This window comes from Panicum virgatum, chromosome 9K (assembly GCF_016808335.1).
Source record: "Panicum virgatum strain AP13 chromosome 9K, P.virgatum_v5, whole genome shotgun sequence".
NCBI classification, from domain to species: Eukaryota; Viridiplantae; Streptophyta; class Magnoliopsida; order Poales; family Poaceae; genus Panicum; species Panicum virgatum.
The window spans coordinates 48,096,777-48,116,921 of record NC_053144.1 but is presented as its reverse complement, the minus strand read 5'-3'; the positions used below and the strand labels follow the sequence as shown (position 1 = coordinate 48,116,921).

The 20,145-nt window shown below is 52.9% G+C and overlaps 3 protein-coding genes across 4 annotated transcripts; 2 read left to right on the top strand and 1 right to left on the bottom strand.

Annotated features, from left to right (window-relative positions):
• Positions 1-396: 396 nt before the first annotated feature.
• LOC120651842 lies at positions 397-5,483 on the bottom strand. Of its 2 annotated transcripts, XM_039929479.1 has the most exons (6): positions 5,093-5,426; positions 3,858-4,091; positions 2,509-3,770; positions 2,155-2,310; positions 1,878-2,052; positions 397-1,780 (listed from the first exon to the last, which is right to left on the bottom strand). In XM_039929479.1, exons 1-6 carry the CDS (start codon positions 5,337-5,339, stop codon positions 696-698), a joined length of 3,159 nt encoding a protein of 1,052 aa, XP_039785413.1. In that variant the 5' UTR covers positions 5,340-5,426; the 3' UTR covers positions 397-695. The 2 variants fall into 2 exon arrangements, with proteins under 2 accessions (XP_039785413.1, XP_039785412.1); XM_039929478.1 differs by having other exon boundaries at positions 2,509-4,091; positions 5,093-5,483.
• A 2,846-nt stretch (positions 5,484-8,329) lies between these two features.
• LOC120648743 (heavy metal-associated isoprenylated plant protein 30-like) lies at positions 8,330-9,444 on the top strand. Its single transcript, XM_039925417.1, has 3 exons — positions 8,330-8,572; positions 8,660-8,735; positions 8,833-9,444. Exons 1-3 carry the CDS (start codon positions 8,399-8,401, stop codon positions 9,159-9,161), a joined length of 579 nt encoding a protein of 192 aa, XP_039781351.1. The 5' UTR covers positions 8,330-8,398; the 3' UTR covers positions 9,162-9,444.
• A 638-nt stretch (positions 9,445-10,082) lies between these two features.
• LOC120651841 (tobamovirus multiplication protein 3-like) lies at positions 10,083-19,768 on the top strand. Its single transcript, XM_039929477.1, has 11 exons — positions 10,083-10,490; positions 10,716-10,806; positions 10,903-10,955; positions 11,055-11,147; positions 11,226-11,297; positions 11,802-11,874; positions 18,184-18,229; positions 18,608-18,671; positions 18,760-18,813; positions 18,916-18,993; positions 19,425-19,768. Exons 1-11 carry the CDS (start codon positions 10,323-10,325, stop codon positions 19,515-19,517), a joined length of 885 nt encoding a protein of 294 aa, XP_039785411.1. The 5' UTR covers positions 10,083-10,322; the 3' UTR covers positions 19,518-19,768.
• The last annotated feature ends 377 nt before the right edge of the window (positions 19,769-20,145 follow it).

Below are 20,145 nucleotides of genomic sequence, written 5' to 3'. Positions count from 1 at the left end.
CTGGCTGCTTACATAAGTTGCGAGCCGCATTCATGTTTGCGGTGAATCGGCTCCGCTTTCGTGTAACTTACAAACTTTTTCTCTTCTTAATACAACGAATGACTTAGAAATTTTTTCTAACTTTCTCTCTTCTTAATTAATACAATGATGTGCAGCTCTCCTACATATTTAAAACAAAATATTACGATGAATCAGACTTGAGTATCTCTGCCTGCAAAGCTTATGTATATTAGTACCAGCGTACTGACTCTGCTCCGCTCCAGAGCGAGAATGCTCAGGAGCGATTCACATACCAGAGGTAGACGGCACAGTAAAAACTACAAAAAAAAAAAGAATCTGAATCATGTCAAGTAGCTGCAGAAGTGCGGATCAACAGAAGCGACAAGAACACCAATATTGATACAAGAAACCAATCGCAACATCCACATTTGTTGGAAGTAAATATATACAATAGGTTCATGACAACTCCAGTACATATAAGTATGAAGTATCACTTTTGGTTAACTTCTGGATACATCCACAAAGATAGGGCAGACAGTTGTTCTACATGATCACCAATTATGCAGATTATTGGGCATACAGAAAAGGTGGGAAAGGGAGGATATATAATACCATATTTACAAGCAGCACCACAGCGCCTCAAGACAGCATGGGCTAAAACAATAGCGTTTCAGTTTATGGCTTGTTTCTGCTGCCTATTTGCCTGGATGGAAGAAGTTCTCCTTCAGCACATGCTCCCATTCTGAGGGTGTACGGCCATACTGGTGACCTGGAGAGGAGATTAGGTGCGTCTCATGATACTCATCTGCGCAAACATGAGAGTTGCCTGCGGTTTCAAGCAACGCATGGTCTTCAACATGTACTGCGCCTTCAATGTTCCCTTCATCAGATGTAGCTTTGCACCCCTTGGGGGTAGATGCATCTGCGGAACCACCTGTCTCGTTGTTCTCCCGCTCCCTGGCACAGGTTCCATCACCAGAGGTGTCTATGTCACCAATTGAATCTTTTCCTTCCAAGCAATGCGCCAAATCGTCAGGCAGAATAAACTTCCAGCACTGCTCCGTGGATGCTTTAGTGTTGGTAATCCCTCCATTGGTCATGACACTAAGGTCAACCTCATTCAATCGGTCAATACATGCTTCTTCCTGCTCTTTGCTGCTGTCACCCATGGAGGTTATATTATCAGGTCGGGACTTCAAAATTCTCAGCCTAGCCATAACAGCATCATCAACCCCACCTTCTACGGTTGTGCTTTCATTGAATGGTTGCTTACTGCTCTCCTGATCCAAAAAGGTTACATTATTAGGACAGGACTCCAAAATTCTCAGCCTAGCCATAACAGCATCATCAACATTATCTGCTCTGTTTGTACTTGCATCTGGCTGGTGCTTGATGCTTTCCTGACTCGAAAGGGTTATACTGTCGGGATGGGACTTCAAAACTTTCAGCCTAGCCAAAACAGCATCTTCAACTGCATTTGATTTCTTGCTGGCTTCTTGCTGCTCCTCACAGTCAATCTCACCAAAGGAGCTAACATTATCTAAACGAGACTGCAAAACTTTAAACCAGGCAAACACATCAGCGTCAACACCATTGAAAATGCTCCTTTCTACTACAGGAGAATGCCTGTCACCAGAATCTTCTCCCTGGCCCTGCAAGGTATCTTCTCCCTGGCCCTCCAAGGCCACAGTGCATTTAAAGCTTTCTTTCCCATGGTTTTGTGGTTTACCGTTAGATATGCATGAGTTGGAGTCTTTACTGCCTCCCAATGAGTCAGGAACTGCATTGACAAAAGATTTAAATCCATTATGAGAGAGAGGGCACACACAGAATATCCTATAACCATTTGAATATCATTAATAATCACATTTTGGTACCTTTTAGTGTGCTGTTATGACCTTTCTCTGTCGCGAGCTTCATACGAGCATGTTGAAGCTCATATTTGAGTTTACATGCTGAAGCTTCTGCTTCAATCCACAAGTTTCTGTAGACTGAAGCCTGAGAAACATCAGTGTCGTCAGGCAACTTATTGTCCAGGTGATTAGTAAGAACCTGAAAGGAAAAGTTTAATGTAAAGTACGTACTAGAGAAGAAATGGTGGTACTAATTCAAATTAAGCAGCAGCATGATATTTCAAATAGTGGCTAAAGTTACCTGTGAAACAGTGGTCTTAAATTCTGAATCGGAATTCTCCTGTGCTGAGTGTGCATGCATTTCCATCCAAAAGTTGTTCCTTGCACTTGCACGATTAATATTTTTGAGTTCCATTTTACTCGAGTTGCACAAGCCATCATCATTTTTTTGTTCAACCTAGGAGAAGACAGAAATAGAAATGAGTCAAGGCTCGAAACAAACAGGGATATTTATCTATATTTAATGTCTGGGGACTGGAAAACACCATAATACGCCATTTCTTGATTCATATTATAAGTTTGTGCCACATTACATCTTGGAATACTATTACACAATGTATAAGAGACACCATATAAAAGCCTTTCAAGATCATACCTTGCTTCTTTTGGAACTGGCAGCTGCAAGATTTTGAATCACTGACTGCAGAAGCTCCTCTTCATCATCCAGCAAAGAAGAACCACCCTTGCATGTCGATAGAAGCACCACCGACATATTGTGCATTAGTTTCAGAAATATTGCCCGAGTGCTAGAGCTTGAGTCGCAGGACATATTCAGCATATTCCCCTCAACACCTGGATAACACTGAGAAGGGTCTTCACCTCTTTTCTGTGTGCTTTCTTCTCTCTCCACTGCTACAGAACTATGTTCATGTGGGCTTCCAGTTGTTAAACAATCATTATCAACTCTAGGATTAATAGCGGTAGGATTTAACACACTTTTACCCGTAACTTCATTAATCCTTGCTGGAAGGCTGCCATCATGTTCAACCAGAAGTTTGGGTTTGCTAGCAGGACAAGCACTTTCCGGTTGACTCAAAGATATCTTAGAATCTTCTCTAGAATCATAGCATTTCTGTGTTCTGGCATGTTCTTTGTAAGGCAGATAGCTAGCATGAGTAGCCATGTCATTATGAACCTTGACATCAACTGATGGTACTTCTTTATGATCTTCGGCGTTTTTACATCTTGCAGGCAACTTGAACGCCTTAAAAGGGTCATTCTCAAAACCTGATGCTTCCTGGTGTTCGGGGAAACGCCCTGGATACTCAGAACTCAACTCAGGAACCTTCTGGCTTTGATGTGAAGTGATGTAGCCTACTGTTCCTATCACAGTAGGAGGAGCATCATTCTTTTCCATGATACCAAATGAAGGCTGGTATGAAGCTGGTGTTCCCTTCCAACAAGGTGAATCAACACTGGTGTTATTAATATTAACCTCAAGCAACTCAGATGAAAGGTCACGAGGCTGAACAAATCCAACCTCAGGTGAAGAAAGCTTGGAATTGAAACTTGCCAAATCATGTTTCATTTCAGCAGATTCTTGTGTAGGCCTCCCATTCCCTAAATGCTCAGAACCAGCATGGTTCTCTCCAAGAGAACTGAGGGGATAGTTACCCACAGTTGCCACATCGTCAGAGTTGCTCCATTTCCCATGCTGTTTATCAGCAGTTTGATATCCAAGACCCTTTTGTTCATTCCACACACAATCAAAATAATCAAGATTGATTCTACAAGGATTCATATATGAAGAAAGGGAGAAGGAATTCCCCCCAATAGTGTCATTCATCAATGGAACTGCTGTTTTGGCCATTTCAGATGAATCAACATATTGTGTAGAAAAGATGTGAGGTTGTGCATCTGCTGAACATGACGAAAGCTGTGTCATGTATTTGTCATACGTAGAACCAAAATGATAATGCATTAAATCCTGATGCGGGGGATAACCTGTGTCCTCGGCACCTGAATGATCAAGCAATTTACTCACAAAGGCATTCTGTTGCTGATGAAATACTGATGATCCAAAATCATTACTGAGGGCCTCTGAACTTTCTGGGCAGGTTCCTGGCTGCTTCTCACTTATCAAGTTTGAGCTCTTTGATCTCAGGGAATGTGCGCCCACAAAGTTGCTGAAGTGGTTCCTTGAGTATATGCCATAGGGACTGCTATGTGAAGCCTCACCTATAATATGTTCAGCATTGCCAGAAATCATGAAACAATCAGAAAGGGTGTATGGCCACAAGTTTAGATCAAGTCACATAATTATGCATACCAATTAAATGATATACTCCCTGCAACTTGTATAATGCACATGTTTATACTGCTGCATAAATATAAAGCAATCCTACGTATCTAAAGAGGTGTTATTTTCTTACCATTTAAAAACGCGCAGCACAATTTTTATGTTGGAACTGCCGACTTTGCCCCTACTTTAAGTAGTGAGTGTATGGAAATTGTCATATACAGATGATAAATATCCAGTTGAAATGTTATTGACAAAGCCCAGCATCATCCTCCCCTAGCACCCAACCACACTCAACTGAAAACCAAAAGGCTAATCTAGCTGCGAAGCTTAAGTTATCCATCCCAAACTGTAAAATTGAAAAGGCACTAATCTAGATGGGAAGCTTCAGTAGTTCAGACACCTATGCCAAGCTGTAAAATAGGAAAGGCACTAATCGAACTGGGATGCTGCAGGTATCCATCCCAAAATGTAGAATTGGAAAGGCACTAATATAGCCTGGAAGCTTCAGTTATCCATCCCAAAATGTAGAATTGAAAAGATGCTTATATAGCCAGGAAGGCTCAGCTATCCATTCCAAACTGTAAAATTGAAGATGCACTAATATAGCTGGAAGCTTCAGTTATCCACTCGAAACTGAATTGAAGAGAGCTTCAGTTATCCATTCCAAACTGTATTGAAAAGCATGTACAGGACACTAATTGTTGTTTGATATCGATTACGCACCGCACAGATATACCGGTACAACGTTAGGGTCAAGCCACCGCAACGTCTCACCCTACCATCACATGGATTACACGCAACACATGAAACAAAAGGCAATACCCCGATGCGACTCCCAAACCATCGCATCGCGTCTAGCACCTACCGAAGTACCGATCACACGTGAACAAGCGTGGGCCCTTGACACCGGCACGGGGGGCAGGGGTCGTTCTGTTACCTTGGTAGCCCGGCGGTGTGGCGGCGGGGGCCATGTAGCTAGCGGGGGGCTCCATCCACGACGCGGCGGCCCAGTCCTCGCCCGCGGCGTAGACGGACGGGGCGGTGGGCAGATCGCGGCCGGGGCCCAGCGGATCGGCGGGCGGGAAGGGCGCGGCGGAGGGGGAGAGGGAGGAGGAGAAGGCCGCGCGCTGAGGCGGAGGAGGCGGCGGCGGGGAGCGCCGGTGTTCGCCGGAGTAGGGCAGCATCGCGCCTGGGCGGGCGGTGGCGGTGGCGGGTGCGGATGGGGAAAGTGGCACGGGGTTTGGGCAGGGAGGCGATGGACTGTGGCGTACGATGGTGGCGAGGCGTGCGTCTCCGGGTGGTGGAGGTGGAGACTGGTGTGGTCCGGGTCCGGCGAGCAGGGGAGGATCGAGTAGATGGGCCTGAAATGGGCCGTAGTTGGTGGAGTGGAGCCCAGCACAACGGGCGCATCCTTTGGGCCGTATATGTTTTTTTTTAACATAAGGCCTTGTAGTCGCACTGAACATCTTATTCCCAATACTTACTCTTACTTCTATCCGGCGTGGGGAGGGCGGCGTGTGAGCAGCCGAATGCTCCACGAGCCTTCCTGAGGTGACATGTGTCCCGGAGAGAATAGCTCGACGTGGACCGTCCGATCAGTCGCGGGAGGTCGATCCACGCCGTTCTTTGGTCTTTTGCAAATAGACCCTTCAGTTTTTTTATTCAAATCCGCCGTCCACATTTTTTTGCAAACACCCCCCGCCGCGTCACCCTGCTAGCTTTCCCATCCCCTGCCCCCCGCCCCCGCGCACCCTCCCCCGTCGTCCATCGCCCCTCCCCTAACCCTAATCCTAGCGTGCCTCGGCGCCGCCCCGCTGTCCTTTGCTCCCGCCGGTGGCCGCCGTCCTCTGCCCCTCGCCCTCCTCCCCCGCCATCGATCGCTGCCCTCGGTCGCCACCCCCTCCCGGGCTCCCAACTCTCGACCCCGCCGTTCGCTCCGTCTCGCCGCTCCCGCCGTCCTCTGCCCCTCGCCCTCCTCCCCCGCCACCGGTTGTTGTCCTTGGCCACCGCCCCCTCCCGGGCTCCCCACCTCTCGACCCCCGCCGTTAGCTCCGCCCCGCCGCCGGTGGGGGACCCGACCGGCTCCGCCCTTCGGCGCCGTCATCCGCCGAGTTCCCCGGCCCCTTCCCCCTCCCGCTCCATCCCGATCGCCGCTGGGATCCACCAGGCAGGGGATCCGACCGGTGGCTGATATGGCCGCTGGCTTGGAGGAGGAGGTGTGCAGGTGGCAGATCCAGGTGTCAAAGGTGGCGTCCGGTGGACCTGTGCTGGATTTTTTTCTTCATTTTTTGTCCCTGGAGTTGGTGGGTTCTTGCGGCGGCGGCGAGGCGAAGCAGGGGGCGCCAGCCTGGAGGCGGAGGTGCTGGGCGGTGAGTTTGGACCGCGAACTCCTCTGTGCTTGATGGAGCAGCAGCATGGGGCGAGCTGTGCAGTGGAGAAGAAGATGATTTCGATGGGGATTGAGCTGAGGGCAGTTTTTTCTTTTTTATTTTCTTTTTTATTTTTTTCCTTTTATTCTATCTTTATTTCGATGCAGTGGAACCCACGCAGTGTAGCGCGTGTATTGTCCTAGTTCTAACGGATTGGATCTGAAGGTGGCGCATATGCAAGGGTGTAGAAGAACACCTTATATTTCTTAGTGTGGTGAAGATCTGGTGATAAATTAAGATACTATTTGGTGATAGAAAAGATCAAATAGGCTGCGTGGCCAGTTTTACGGAAAAAAGAAAAAGTTTGGGATATCAGAAAGACGGTACATGGGATGCAGGCACCAGGATATGGGCGAAATTGCTTCGTCAGTAAGTCTGAATTCATTGCTAGCTTTATGCTGTTCTCTGCTGCTTCCGAATTACTATACTGCTACTATTCGTCCTCTAGATGTACAAAAAAAAAAATGTCAAGCACCGTGCTCGAATTATTTCTCCCAAAGTACCTCTTTTCCCCTGTCGCAGATCCACTTTTTATTGTCGGTTCAGATCGATCAGATTCGTGACGGGGACCAGGGATAGCACTGTACCTCGAAGTTCACCGTGGCTCTTTGAAACGGAGGATGCACCTTCCTTTTTTTCCAAAAGGGGGAATATATTAAATTAGCACAGTACATCCCCAAGTTTTGCATACAACACCCTGAAAAACAGAAAATTACACCTAGCAACCTCCAAACTCCAGGGCATCGATGCCGTCGTCCTCGGCTCCAATCGCCGTCGCCAGAGATAAGCGCCAAGGTCGAAGAAGATCCACCTCCCACCTCGCCAAGGGACTCCAAAACGCTTTGGTAAAGCCGCAAGATCCAGTGCCTGGCGCACCTCTAGACACATCGATTCCACTGAACAGCCTCGGCCATCACCTTGACTAGCTGGAAGAGGAAGAGCAGATCCGCCATCGCCGGCCGGAAGACCAGCGACCGGAAGAAGAGTCCGCCATCGCCGGGAGAACCAGCAATCCGGACAAGCAACCCCAAGGGGACACCACAATCTCCCACCCTTTCGGGAGGATGCACCTTCCTTAACTGTGCTTCTGACTCTGAAGTTAGAATCTCTTTCGTTTCTACAAATGTTACGGAAATCGGAAAAATGTAAAGATACGAAACCTGCCACCAGTAGTTAGTTCAAACACGCGAGCAGCTCAAAAGGATGTATGGCGCGTCGCAGTATATTTCTCCATCAGTAATGATGAATTTGGAAGGAAAGGATACTATTTAACACCCACAATTAAATTTGCAGAAAGCACAAACCTTTGTTTAAGAAAATACCAATCTCGTGAACCTTCTTAACCTTTTCTTTTTCTTGGTGACTCTTGTTAAGGGTGGTAAAGGATTCAAAATTTTGAACTAGAAAATCTAAAAGCCGGACCCTAAAAGGATTGGACTCTAATCTTATACAATTTTGAGCTAAAAAAATTAAAAGCCTTGAAAGGGCGGTGAAGAGGTCACTAGGGCCATGGTCCATTACCACCCTCATTGTTAACCATGTTGAGCCTACAGAGATGGCCAAAACATTCAAAAAATCTCTTCAACAACTATATAACATTTTGCTCCATATTCTTGCACGTGACACCGACACTGGAAGCCAAGCACTGACATGGACGTGCAGAAAAGGAAGAGCTGTGCAGATCCACATATATCCACTGTCCTGGCAAGGACACCATTTCCTAGTGTAACATTCTTCGACCAAGAGCCTATATGTAAAACCAGACCACACGTTCGGCTCCACCATTTCGTACCAAGCGCGAGAGCCACGCATATATGGCGGACGTGGTCTCCGACCTGGTGCTGTCCTTCTTCTGCTGCTGCTTCTACGCTCCCGGCGACCTCCGCGGCGCGCGCCACTACGGCGGCGGCCACGCCCACCCGGCCGGCCGCAACGCGCCGTGCTGCCACCGCGGCGCCGGCGGCCGGGGCAGGCGCGTGTCCCTGCAGGTGCGCGTTATTAGCTCACTCTGAATAATCATCTCGACCATTGTTATTTCTTCTGCAGCTCATGCGAAGCTCGATCCTGAAATCCAGACGGTGGAGCTCAAGGTCCGGATGTGCTGCGACGGCTGCGAGCGTGTGGTGAGACAAGCTCTCCAAAACCTCCGAGGTATGGCTCTCATCTCGCTTCTGCTCCCGAGCCGCTCTCTCTGCGGATCACCTGATGCTGATGGTCGTGTGACGATCGATGTGTGTCTGCCGGCCAGGAGTGGACAGTGTGCAGGTGAGCGTGCCGATGGAGAAGGTGACGGTGACAGGGTACGTGGACCGGGCGGAGGTGCTGCGCGAGGTGCGGCGGAGCGGGAGGAAGGCGGAGTTCTGGCCGAGCGGCGCCGCGCCGCTGTGGTTCACGTCCCCGCGGAGCTATTTCCGCGACGGCGGCGGCTCGTACCGCCGCGGCAGCTACAACTACCGCCGCCACGGGTACAGCGACGGCGGCCGGCACGGGCGCATGCGCGAGCCCGCCCGCGGCGCCGGGCCCGCCGGCGACATGTTCAACGACGACGACGTCAACGCCGCCTGCCGGATCATGTGATTGTGATGTGAGCCGTGAGCGGCGACGAGGATCTTGCCCGTTCATGGCTCTTCTTGTTTTGGGCATGGATTTTTTTTTGGAAAATGTTAAGTTTTTTTGGTCATGGGTCTCAGCCCAATGATGGATTTAGAACTCGTGGGCTTTTGGTTGTAATGGCCCATTAACCAGGAGCTCTGGGCTGAAATCTTTCTTCACTTTCCTTAATTTGAGCTAAGAAGTCAGAACTGAATGATATTCCATCGAATCTGAGTGATGCTACACGGATGGATCCACTTGTTCTTTATGGCCCCGTTACTCGCTCTCTTTTATTACAGTAGATATTGACGTTTATGGTAAACTAATTAATTTATTTCGGAACAAATTAGTTAGTATTAATCGTTATTACAATAAATGTTTTAAAAACATTATAACTTGATTAGATAAGTGAGATTATGATTCATTTCCTTAAATTTTGCATGAGATAAAATCCCAAACATGAACGTCCAAGCGCAGAGGGATTGTTTTTCCCCGTTCCTTCCATTGACATACACTGGTCGCCTCACTGGCTCACTCCTCACTAGCAAATTTTCGTCACCTCCCTAATAAATAAATAAAAAGAAAAGAAAATCGTCTACCAGACCACGACGCGTCCAAACGTGGTCAGGCCCAAGGCGACGAGCGCGGCCACCGCACGGCACACCTGTCGCCGGCCCGCGCCAGCGCAGCGGAAAGTTTAAACTAATCTCGCCGAGCTGGACGCGAGCTCCTCATTCCGCGCCCCGCTCCCTGCACCCGGTCCATGCGCCGCCCGCTCGCCTCCTTGCCTGCAGCGCCGTGGACCTGACCCACGGAGGCGCGGCCGGGCCCTGCACACGTGTCCTGGCCCCGCATCCCAGCGATCCGGTCACCGCCCCGGTGGGCGTCACCCGCCTCACCACGCGCGCACGCAACTCGAGGCCCGGGGGGGCCAGGGCTCGAACCTTCTCTCCTCCTCGCCCTCGCCTTCCTTCCTCCACGCGAACGAAACCGAAGCCCGAATCCAAATATCCTCCCCACACCCCGTCTCGAGGCGCCCCCGCGTCGCCGAGGCCCGATCCGCCTCCCTCCTCTCCGGAGACGCCGCCTCCTCCTGGTCGCGTCGGCCCCTTGCCCCCGCCTGTGGGTCGGTCGGTTGCCTTGCCGATGAGGGGGGTGCTGGCGGTGGAGGCCGCGGGCGCGGCGGCCTCGTCGGCCTCGGTGCTCAACGGCGCCGTCGACTGGTGGCGCGACGTCAACGAGTCGCCTCTGTGGCAGGACCGCATCTTCCACGCGCTCGCCGTGCTCTACGGCATCGTCTCCGCCGTCGCGCTGGTAAGCACACACCCCCACGCCCCCTCTTTCGCTACCTCGACCCCCCGTGCGGCCCGATCTATCAAAATTGCGCTATGAGATGGTGTTCCGCTCGATTGCCCGCGCTGGTTTGATCTGTGGGCGCTCAATCTTAAGGGAGCTGGGGGGATCGTGGGAGAAATTGGGAGAGGGGCGGCACTGAGAGGTCCGGAATTCTGAATTCGCGGTGCATGATTTTCCTGGCAGGTCCAATTGATCAGAATAGAGTGCAGGGTGCCTGAGTATGGCTGGACGACGCAGAAGGTGTTCCATTTCCTGAATTTCCTCGTGAACGGCGGTGAGCGAAGCATTTATGTTGTTTTGCTTTCATTGGCTTTTGTTGTTTCGATTTGGTGGCCTAATCGGTGTCAATGATCGCTCTCCCTGTTTGCAGTGCGGTCGGTCGTGTTTGTGCTGCGGTGCAATGTCCAACTCTTACAGCCTGAGGTTTGTTTCTGATTTCGTGATGATTCTATCTATTCTATACTGGTGTGATGAATTTGTTGGAGGAATGGAGTGATGGTTTGAAGCAATGCGGTGCCACAGATAATACAGCATGTGCTTCTCGATATGCCTGGGCTTGCGTTCTTCACGACGTATGCACTTCTGGTGCTGTTCTGGGCAGAGATTTATTATCAGGTAGCTTGCCCCTCAATTTTCTGTATGGTTTCACAATGTCATTGCGCCCGCCTCTTAATTTGTGATGTTGTCTTCTAGGCACGTGCGATGTCAACTGATGGGCTTAGGCCAACTTTCTATTGGATCAACGGTGTGGTCTATGCAATTCAGGTGACATACTAGACAGGACTTGTCATTGAACTCATAATTTAGGTTGAACTTTCAGAAAGGTTTTATTATGATGTGATGATTTTGTACGATATGGCAATGGGCAATTTATGGTGATGTACCCCTGAACATTGACCACATCAGAATATGTGAGAGCCTTATAGATGCGAGCTACGAAAGAACGTGGCAGTCACCAGGCTGGTCGAAGGACCCTGGTCATCTGTTCCAGGCCTGTATGCCATAGTGTTATTAGCCTTAACAAATCCTTTTAGGTGCCACCAATGATTAAAAATGTTCAGTATCTTAATTGTCTTTAGGGCACACATACTTGGTATCAAGATCTTTATCTAATAAAAGAATCCTTAGGATCTTAATTACATGCTGTAATTCTGTACTCTCTGATATCTTGATATGTACTGGAAAACGGTCACACTGGCTTATTGTATATGCTTTTTGATCCAAGACAAGCAAATCATTCTGTACTAATTTGGCGTCAATAAATTTCAGATAATTTTATGGTTGGTTTTGTGGTGGAAACCAGTTCGAGTTATGGTCATCATGTCAAAGATGTTCTTTGCAGGTAAGTATTGCTTCATTTCCCTCCCATGTCAAGCCATCCATATGGATCATTTATTCATATATAATATATATGGATCATTTATTCCTATATAATATAAAAACGAAAAATCATTAAATCTTGGTATTCATGGAGTGCAGTAGATGTTCATCTCATGTAGTCGTATTACATTGAGAGCTTATGGAAGTCATTATTGGTAGAATTCTTTTTAGCAAATTTCAGAACCCATCTTCATAAAACAATGTAATGACGGGAATAATTCTTCTATTCCTCCAACCCTAGATGGGTGGGTATATATGGATCCAATACATGGGCCTCTAGATGGGCCTTTATACATATGGGCTCAATATACTCCAACACCCCCCCGCAGTCTGAACTACCGGCGCAGCGGTGTTCAAGACTGGACAACAAGAAAGCTAACACCCCCCGCAGTCTGAACAACCGACGCAGCGGTGTTCAAGACTGGACAAGATGAGAGTACAAGTAGAGCACAAAAGGGCTAAAAACCCCCCCGCAGCCACAACTAGCCACCGGCTACGTTGAGGCTGGATCGAAACTCCGAGAATGTCGACGAGGGCAGCCCCTTCGTGAAGATGTCAGCAAACTGGGAGGTAGTCGGGACATGGACTACCCGAACATCGCCGATGGCGACTCTGTCGCGCACGAAGTGTAGGTCGATCTCCACGTGCTTCGTCCGCTGATGCTGGACGGGGTTGGTGGAGAGATACACGGCGCTGACGTTGTCGCAGTAGACGAGAGTGCTCTTGGCGAGCGGGCTGTGGAGCTCCGCCAAGAGCTGTCGCAGCCAGGACGCCTCCGCCACGCCGTTAGCGACAGCCCGGTACTCCGCCTCGGCACTGGAGCGGGAGACAACCGGCTGCCGCTTGGACGACCAGGAGACCAGGTTGCCGCCCAGGAAGACGGCGTAGCCGGAGGTGGAGCGACGAGTGTCCGGGCAGCCAGCCCAGTCAGCGTCGGTGTAGACCACCAGCTCAGCAGAGGACGAGCGGTGAAGTACCAGGCCGAGGTCCACAGTGCCACGGACGTACCGGAGGAGACGCTTCAGCGCAGCAAGGTGGGACTCCCGGGGATCATGCATGTGGAGACAGACCTGCTGAACAGCATAGGTGAGGTCCGGCCTGGTGAAGGTGAGGTACTGCAGAGCGCCGGCCAGACTCCGGTAGGCTGTAGGGTCTGCCACTGGATCACCCAGATCAGCAGATAGCTTCGCCTGAGTGTCGACTGGAGTGGAGCAGGGCTTGCAATCTGTCATCCCAGCCCGCTCCAGAATATCGAGGGCGTACTGCCACTGGTGCAGAAGGAGACCAGACGGGCAAGGCTCAACAGTGACGCCCAAGAAGTGGTGGAGCTGACCAAGATCCTTCATAGCGAGCTCCTGCTGCAGAGAGGAGATGACACTCTGAAGCAACTGCTGACTGGAAGTTGTGAGCACAATGTCATCGACATATAGCAGCAGATATGCCGTCTCATCTCCACGGCGGTAGATGAAGAGAGACGTGTCAGACTTCGCCTCGGTGAACCCTAGTGTCAGCAAGAATGTGGCGAACCGAGAGTACCAAGCCCGTGGAGCCTGCTTCAGTCCATAGACTTGTTGAGCCGGCAGACCATATCCGGACGACTCGAGTCCATAAATCCCACAGGCTGAGAGCAGTAAACAGTCTCTGACAAGGTGCCGTGAAGAAATGCATTCTTCACGTCCAGCTGGTGCACAGGCCAAGTGCGCGAGAGCGCAAGTGAGAGGACCGTGCACACCGTAGCGGGCTTCACAACCGGGCTGAAAGTCTCATCATAGTCCACACCGGGCCGCTGAGTGAACCCCCGGAGAACCCAGCGAGCCTTGTAGCGCTCCAGTGTGCCGTCAGCCCGACGCTTATGCGTCCAGATCCACTTGCCAGTCACCACATTGCAACCAGACGGACGCGGCACGAGGTCCCACGTCTGGTTGGCAAGAAGAGCCCCGTACTCCTCTTCCATCGCGCGACGCCAGTGAGGATCCGCCAAGGCGTCGCGGACAGAGGAGGGTACCGGAGAGACCCGCGGCTCTCCCTCGGTGGCGGAGAGAGTCGCGGCCTGGGACGCCATCCGCCGAGTCACCATGGGATGGATATGTCGAGGATCCCGATGGATGACCGGCGGGTGGTACACCTCCGGCTCTGCGCGAGGGGGAGCCGGAGGAGGCGGCGGCGGCGGCTCCGGTGTCGGCGTCGCAGGAGCCTCCGGAGCAGGAGCCGGAGCCGGTGTCGGCACGGAACGACGCCGGTACACCTGCACCGGCTCAGCGTACCGCTTCGGCGCCGGACGACGCCGGTACACCTGCACCGGCTGAGCGTACCGCTCAGGTGCCGGGGAAGGCACTGGGGCCGCGCGAGGCGCAGCAGAAGACACCGGGTCCGTGTGCGGCACAACCGGAGGTCCGGGGGCCGCGCGTGGCTCGACCGCGGGCCCCGGGGCCGCGCTCGGCGCAGCAGGGATCACCGGAAGCGGTGCCGGTGCGCCGTGAAAACCTGCAGGAAAAGGACAGACAGGTAACGGTGGCTGAACCACCGGGTCAGTCGGAAACAGAGACGCGAGCTCGGGATCAGGAGAAGGTGTGGAGGAGGTGGAGTAGGGGAAATCCGACTCGTCGAAGACGACGTGTCGGGAGATCAGAACGCGGCGAGAGGTGAGGTCAAAGCATCGGTACCCCTTGTGGTCAGGGGAGTACCCAAGGAACACACGAGTCGAGCGGGGCGCCAGCTTGTGAGAAGCGGTGGCGGAGGTGTTAGGGTAACACGCACACCCGAAGACCCGAAGGTGGTCGTAGCGAGGAGGGGTACCGAAAAGAGCGTGGTGTGGAGTGGGAGCATGAGAAGCAGTGGACGGAAGGCGGTTGAGCAGGTAGGTGGCGGTGTGGAGGCTCTCAGCCCAGAAGCGCGGGGGGAGAGAAGCCTGGATCAGAAGGGTGCGCACGACGTCGTTCGTCGTGCGAATCATCCGCTCAGCCTTGCCGTTCTGAGGAGAGGTATACGGACAAGACATACGCAGCTGAACACCCCGAGACAGGAAGAAAGACCGGGAGGTGGAGTTATCGAACTCCCGCCCGTTGTCATACTGGACGGCCTTAACGGTGAGGCCGAACTGAGTGGACACCCAGGCAAAGAAGTGGAGGAGGGTGGGGAAGGTCTCAGACTTAGCGCGCAAAGGGAAAGTCCAAGAGTAATGAGAGAAATCATCAACAATGACTAGATAATATCTATAGCCAGACATGCTGAGTACAGGAGATGTCCACAGGTCACAGTGAATGAGATCAAAAGCATGCGCAGCATGCGAAGAAGAAACATAAAACGGAAGTCTAACATGACGACCTAACTGGCACGCATGACAGAGGTGCTCAGCAGGAGTCCTAGTACATGGAACATCGGTACTACGGCGAAGCTGAGCCAAAACGTCGCGGCCGGGGTGACCAAGCCGGCGGTGCCAGGTGGTGGAAGAAGGCGTCACGGCAAAAGCAGAAGACGAAGAAGCCGAAGGCGAGGCAGCGGAAGCAGGAAGCCGAAGAGTGTAAAGGGGCCCCGGGCTGTCACATCGGAGAAGTGGACGCCGGGAAGCCGAATCCTTCACAGTAAGACCAGAAGAGTCAAATTCGATAGAACAGGAGTTGTCGGCAGTAAACTGACGAATAGAAAGAAGGTTGTGAACCATTTGAGGAGCAACAAGAACATGAGGAAGACGAGGAGCAGAACCCACGGCGGTGACAGGAAGGCAAGACCCATCACCAACCATGATAGAAGAAGGACAAGAGGGGTGTGGGGGTCGGACAGAAGAGAGGATACCAGCATCGGGAGTGGTGTCGAACGAGGCGCCCGAGTCGGCGATCCACTCGGTGCTGGTCGGCGGCGTCAGTCCCATGGTGCTGAAGGACTGCGCCAGAGCGGCATGGTCCCACCCCCCAGGCCAGGTCGGCTGCTGGCTGGGCTGAGCGGGCGGGGTCCAGGAAGGCGCGAAGAGTGGAGCAGCGCCAGTGAACATGGCCGCCGGCTGGAGCTGAGGACGAGGCCCCCCTCCCGGACCCTGGAACGGCCACATCGAGATGCGCCCTGACCATGGGTTGCTGAAGGATGGCCAGGGCGTACCTCCAGCAGCAGGGGTGGGAGCGGGAGCCGGAGCCGGTGTCGACGCGCCGCCCCGACGGCCCCCACCGGTACCGGTGTTGCCAGAGGCAGGGCCACCAGTGCCACCACCACCACCCCGTCGCCGGCGACGTCCACGGCCTCCCCCTCCTCCGTTCTGCCCAACGGGAGGAGTAACAGTGGAGGAGGTCGGTGGAGTAGCAACGAGCGCGGCGGGGGTGGGCGAGGACGATCCGGGCGCGAGACCCTTGGTGATCTCCTCGAGGGCGAGGTCGTCCCGGACCTGCAGGAAGGTGGGGAAGGGCCTCTGGTGGGCGATCCAGCTCTTCAGGTGGTCGTAGGTGCTGCTCAGTCCCCGTAGGACATTGAGCACCAAGACCCGATCGGACACTGGATCCCCGAGGTCGTGAAGAGCATCGGCCATGCTCTTCATCCGCCGGCAGTACTCACCGACGGAGAGGTCCCCCTGCACGAAGGTGCGGAAGGTGGCGTCGAGCTGGAGGGCGCGGTACTCGGCGTTGCCGAGGAACTGCCCCTCGAGCGCCACCCAGGCCTGCCGCGCGGTGCCGCCGTGTGTCCTGACGAGGTCCTGAAGATCCAGGGAGATGGTCCCGAAGATCCAGGACAGGGCGACGCTGTCGAGGCGCAGCCACGTCACGTCTCGCGCCTCGATCGGCGAGTCGACGAGGACGTGGTCGTCGAGGGCGTAGCGGCGAAGGGTGAGGAGGACCTGGTCCCGCCAGCGGCCGTAGGAGGAGGACGCGGGGTCGAGGATGACGGAGACCAGGGCCCTGATGTTCTGGACGCCGGCGGCCTGTAGGTGGAGCTGGGCGACCATGGGGTCGGTCGGGTCGTACCGGGCTCCAGATCCAGTGGGCGGGGCCTGGTGGGAGGACGAGGCGCCGTGCTCGGGGTCGACAGGCTGGCCGGAGGAGACGCGGAAGAAGCGCTCCGCCTCGGCGACCCGGAGAGCGAGAGCGTCGGCCGTGGCGCGCTCGCGCTCCCAGGCGAGGGCAGCCACGCGGACCCGCTCCTGGGCCGCCGAAGCCTCCGACTTGGCGGCGAGGAGGGCCGCAGCCAGAGCGGCGTCGGCCTGCTGCCCGCGTATGGCGGCGGCGGCGAGCGTCGCATCCGCGGGAGACATCCCGAGGCCCGACCACGTGGGATCGGGCGCGGCGTCAGTGGGCTGCTTCCCGGCGGCGACGGCGGCGCGGTGGGCCGCAGCGGCGGCTGCTGGATCGGCGCCCGCGGTCTGCAACAGCTGCGCTGCAGCCTGCAGGGCGGCCGGATCGGCACCCGCGGCTTGCAGCAGCTGCGCTGCGGCCCGCAGGGCAGCCTGATCGACGGTGGCGTGCTGCTGGGCCCCCGCAGCCCCGACGCCCGCGCCCGTAGCTGCGGCGGCAGCGGCGGCGTCGGGCTGCAGGGGGGCCAGGGCAGGCTGCAGGGGCCCAGTGCGGGCGGCGGCCCCTGTAGCTGTGGCTCCCGCGGCGCCTGGAGCAGAGCGTGGTCTGGAGCGGAGGTTCCCGCGGCGGCCTGGAGCAGAGGATCAGCCGGAGCAGAGGATCCCGCGGCTCCCGTGCCTGCGGCGCGTGCGGCGTTGCCCGCGCCAGCGGCTCCAGTGGCGGCGCCCGGGCCGGCGGCTCCCGCGGCGGCGTCCCCGACCGGCGCGCCCGCAAGGACGAGCGCAGCGGCCGGGGGTGTCCATGGACCGAGCGGCGGCGGCAGGAAACCCGGGCGGCGGCGGCCGGGCCCAGGCGCCCAGATCCGCGCGAGCGGGAGCAGAGGAGGGAGAGGGAGCAGAGGAAGTGAGGGGTGGGAAGGAGGAGGAGGCGGAGGCCGGCGGCGCCGGCGGCCGGCCGGCCATGAGCCGGCGGCGGCAGGCAGCAGAGAACCGGCGGCTGGAAACAGAGGGGAAAACCTTAACCTAGGCTATTGATACCATAATGACGGGAATAATTCCTCTATTCCTCCAACCCTAGATGGGTGGGTATATATGGATCCAATACATGGGCCTCTAGATGGGCCTTTATACATATGGGCTCAATATACTCCAACACAATGGTTTGCTGTATCTCTTATTTCCTTACTGGTGTGGGCTGACTTGAAGACCCCATGTAAAGCTGCATTAAACTTTGTCAATTTCTTGATCTTTTCAGCTGATGACGTGTTATATGCTTTTCAGGTGTATCATTATTTGCAGCTCTTGGGTTTCTTCTCTATGGGGGAAGGTAACATTCTTTTCTGGATGCACATTGCACTAATGAATGATATATTCATCAGTCATCACTGAAAATATGGAACCGTTCTTTACTCTTTTTACCGGGTGTTGTGTGCCTAGATTGGTAAACTCTAGTTCTGGACCACCTCTCCACTGAAAATTACAGAATCATGCTTTGTAACAACAATTTTACAAGCAACAACAGGATATGTAGCAGTTGTTTTGTGTGCTAGTAATATATTGCTCATTGCATACTGGCGTGCAGATCTTCCCTGTGACAATACCCTTGTTTTTGATATTTGTAGACGTGTTCTACCAAGGATGCATGTAGTACAGCTTAAACCTTCCTGACTGAGATGGCATCTGATGTTCTGTCATTTTTCCGCAGGTTATTCCTGATGTTGCAGCGTTTCCCTGTAGAATCAAAAGGAAGGCGTAAGAAATTGCAGGAGGTACACTTCGTTTCTGTTCGTCTGAAAACTTTTCGGGGATTTATATACATTATGTGCTAATACTGTATGCCTGTATACTGTAATGCAGGTTGGCTATGTGACTACAATCTGCTTTTCTTGCTTCTTGATCAGATGCGTCATGGTAAACGCTTGCATGTTCTTTGCACTAGTCTATGCTACCAATTTATTTTGGTACTTGGTAGGTAGGTGAGAGGAACCCACTAACTCCACATGTATATTGCAGATGTGCCTTAATGCATTTGATAAAGCTGCAGATCTTGATGTTCTGAACCATCCGATCCTGAACTTCTTCTATTACTTGGTATGAATGTTTACAGTTAAGCTATTTTCCTTGTGAAGTTCTGCTTGCATCAATCAGTCAGTTTACCAATTTTGCTATTGACCAAGTGGCATTTGGATATTAAGATATGGACATAACTTAGTCAACATCCATGCATGCAATTGTTATAGTTTATTATGTAGTATTCTGCAAATCAGTGACAGATACCATACAAAACCTAGACTTGTGCTAATGTAAATGGTCAGCTTACTTTGCTTAGTTTCACCTTTTAATGGTTTTTGCTTAGTGAAGAAATGTTGTGTGCCTTTCATGTTCAATCTTGAAAGAACAATAACTTAAAAGCATCCAGTGAGAACCCTGATTTACCATATATCTTTAATATTTCGCACCTTCCAGTCCAGTAACCTGAGTTCTTTCTAATTTACCGCCTGAATTCACCTACTGCATTGCAGCTGGTTGAGATCGTGCCTTCAGCTCTGGTGCTCTTCATTCTACGGAAACTGCCTCCAAAGCGAGGGATCACGCAGTACCACCCAATCCATTAGAGAGCTGGCCCTCTCATGGATAGTCTACACAGCATGGTAAATACAGGAAGGCAGAGTGAAAAAGCTACCACCCTTGCTCCCGAGCTTGCCCAGCTTTTTATACGAGGAAAGGCTTTTTAGAATCTCAGGTTGCTATTGTGTGTAAACATGCAAATCCCATCTTCAGATTTAGAAAATGTAACTTATATAACTTTGTTCATCTCAGTGCATATCATCTGTACACCACAGCAACTGTTTGCATGTTTACTTCGCAGTAACGGGTATGTGCATAGCTCCATTCACTACACCGAAGCAATGAAGCTGTGTGTGTAGAGGAGCGTGATACCTTTCGAAGTTTTTCCAGGCATGGCTATCGACGTATTCCGTATTCGTCTGCTCGCTAATAGCGGTGCGCATGGAAGAAATCGTCTAACCAAGCACAACGCCTGCTGACGCGCGGCTTCGTGCTGTCACGAACGACGGCGGCCGACCGGACCGGCCGACTGGACACGCAAGCAGTGACGCTTTCATGCAGGCAAGCAGTGCGGCCTCCAGGCTCCAGCGCTGCCCGTCCGCTGACGCAACCCAGCAAGCTGTAGCAACAGTTGGTTCCTGATGCAGTGATGCTTGAGCAGCCCCCAGAGCCCCA

Bases quoted from the DNA above. Each gene is read 5' to 3' on its own strand.
- LOC120651842 (XM_039929478.1), bottom strand. From the start codon at position 5,339: ATGCTGCCCTACTCCGGCGAACACCGGCGCTCCCCGCCGCCGCCTCCT. The intron at 2,311-2,508 runs GTATGATCTTGA...GTCTTCTCCTAG, and splicing joins CCAGTTCCAAAAGAAGCAAG to GTTGAACAAAAAAATGATGA. The intron at 2,053-2,154 runs GTAACTTTAGCC...TTTTCCTTTCAG, and splicing joins TTAAGACCACTGTTTCACAG to GTTCTTACTAATCACCTGGA.
- LOC120648743 (XM_039925417.1), top strand. From the start codon at position 8,399: ATGGCGGACGTGGTCTCCGACCTGGTGCTGTCCTTCTTCTGCTGCTGC. The intron at 8,573-8,659 runs GTGCGCGTTATT...CCTGAAATCCAG, and splicing joins GCAGGCGCGTGTCCCTGCAG to ACGGTGGAGCTCAAGGTCCG. The intron at 8,736-8,832 runs GTATGGCTCTCA...TCTGCCGGCCAG, and splicing joins AGCTCTCCAAAACCTCCGAG to GAGTGGACAGTGTGCAGGTG.
- LOC120651841 (XM_039929477.1), top strand. From the start codon at position 10,323: ATGAGGGGGGTGCTGGCGGTGGAGGCCGCGGGCGCGGCGGCCTCGTCG. The intron at 18,230-18,607 runs GTAACATTCTTT...ATTTTTCCGCAG, and splicing joins TTTCTTCTCTATGGGGGAAG to GTTATTCCTGATGTTGCAGC. The intron at 18,672-18,759 runs GTACACTTCGTT...ACTGTAATGCAG, and splicing joins GGCGTAAGAAATTGCAGGAG to GTTGGCTATGTGACTACAAT.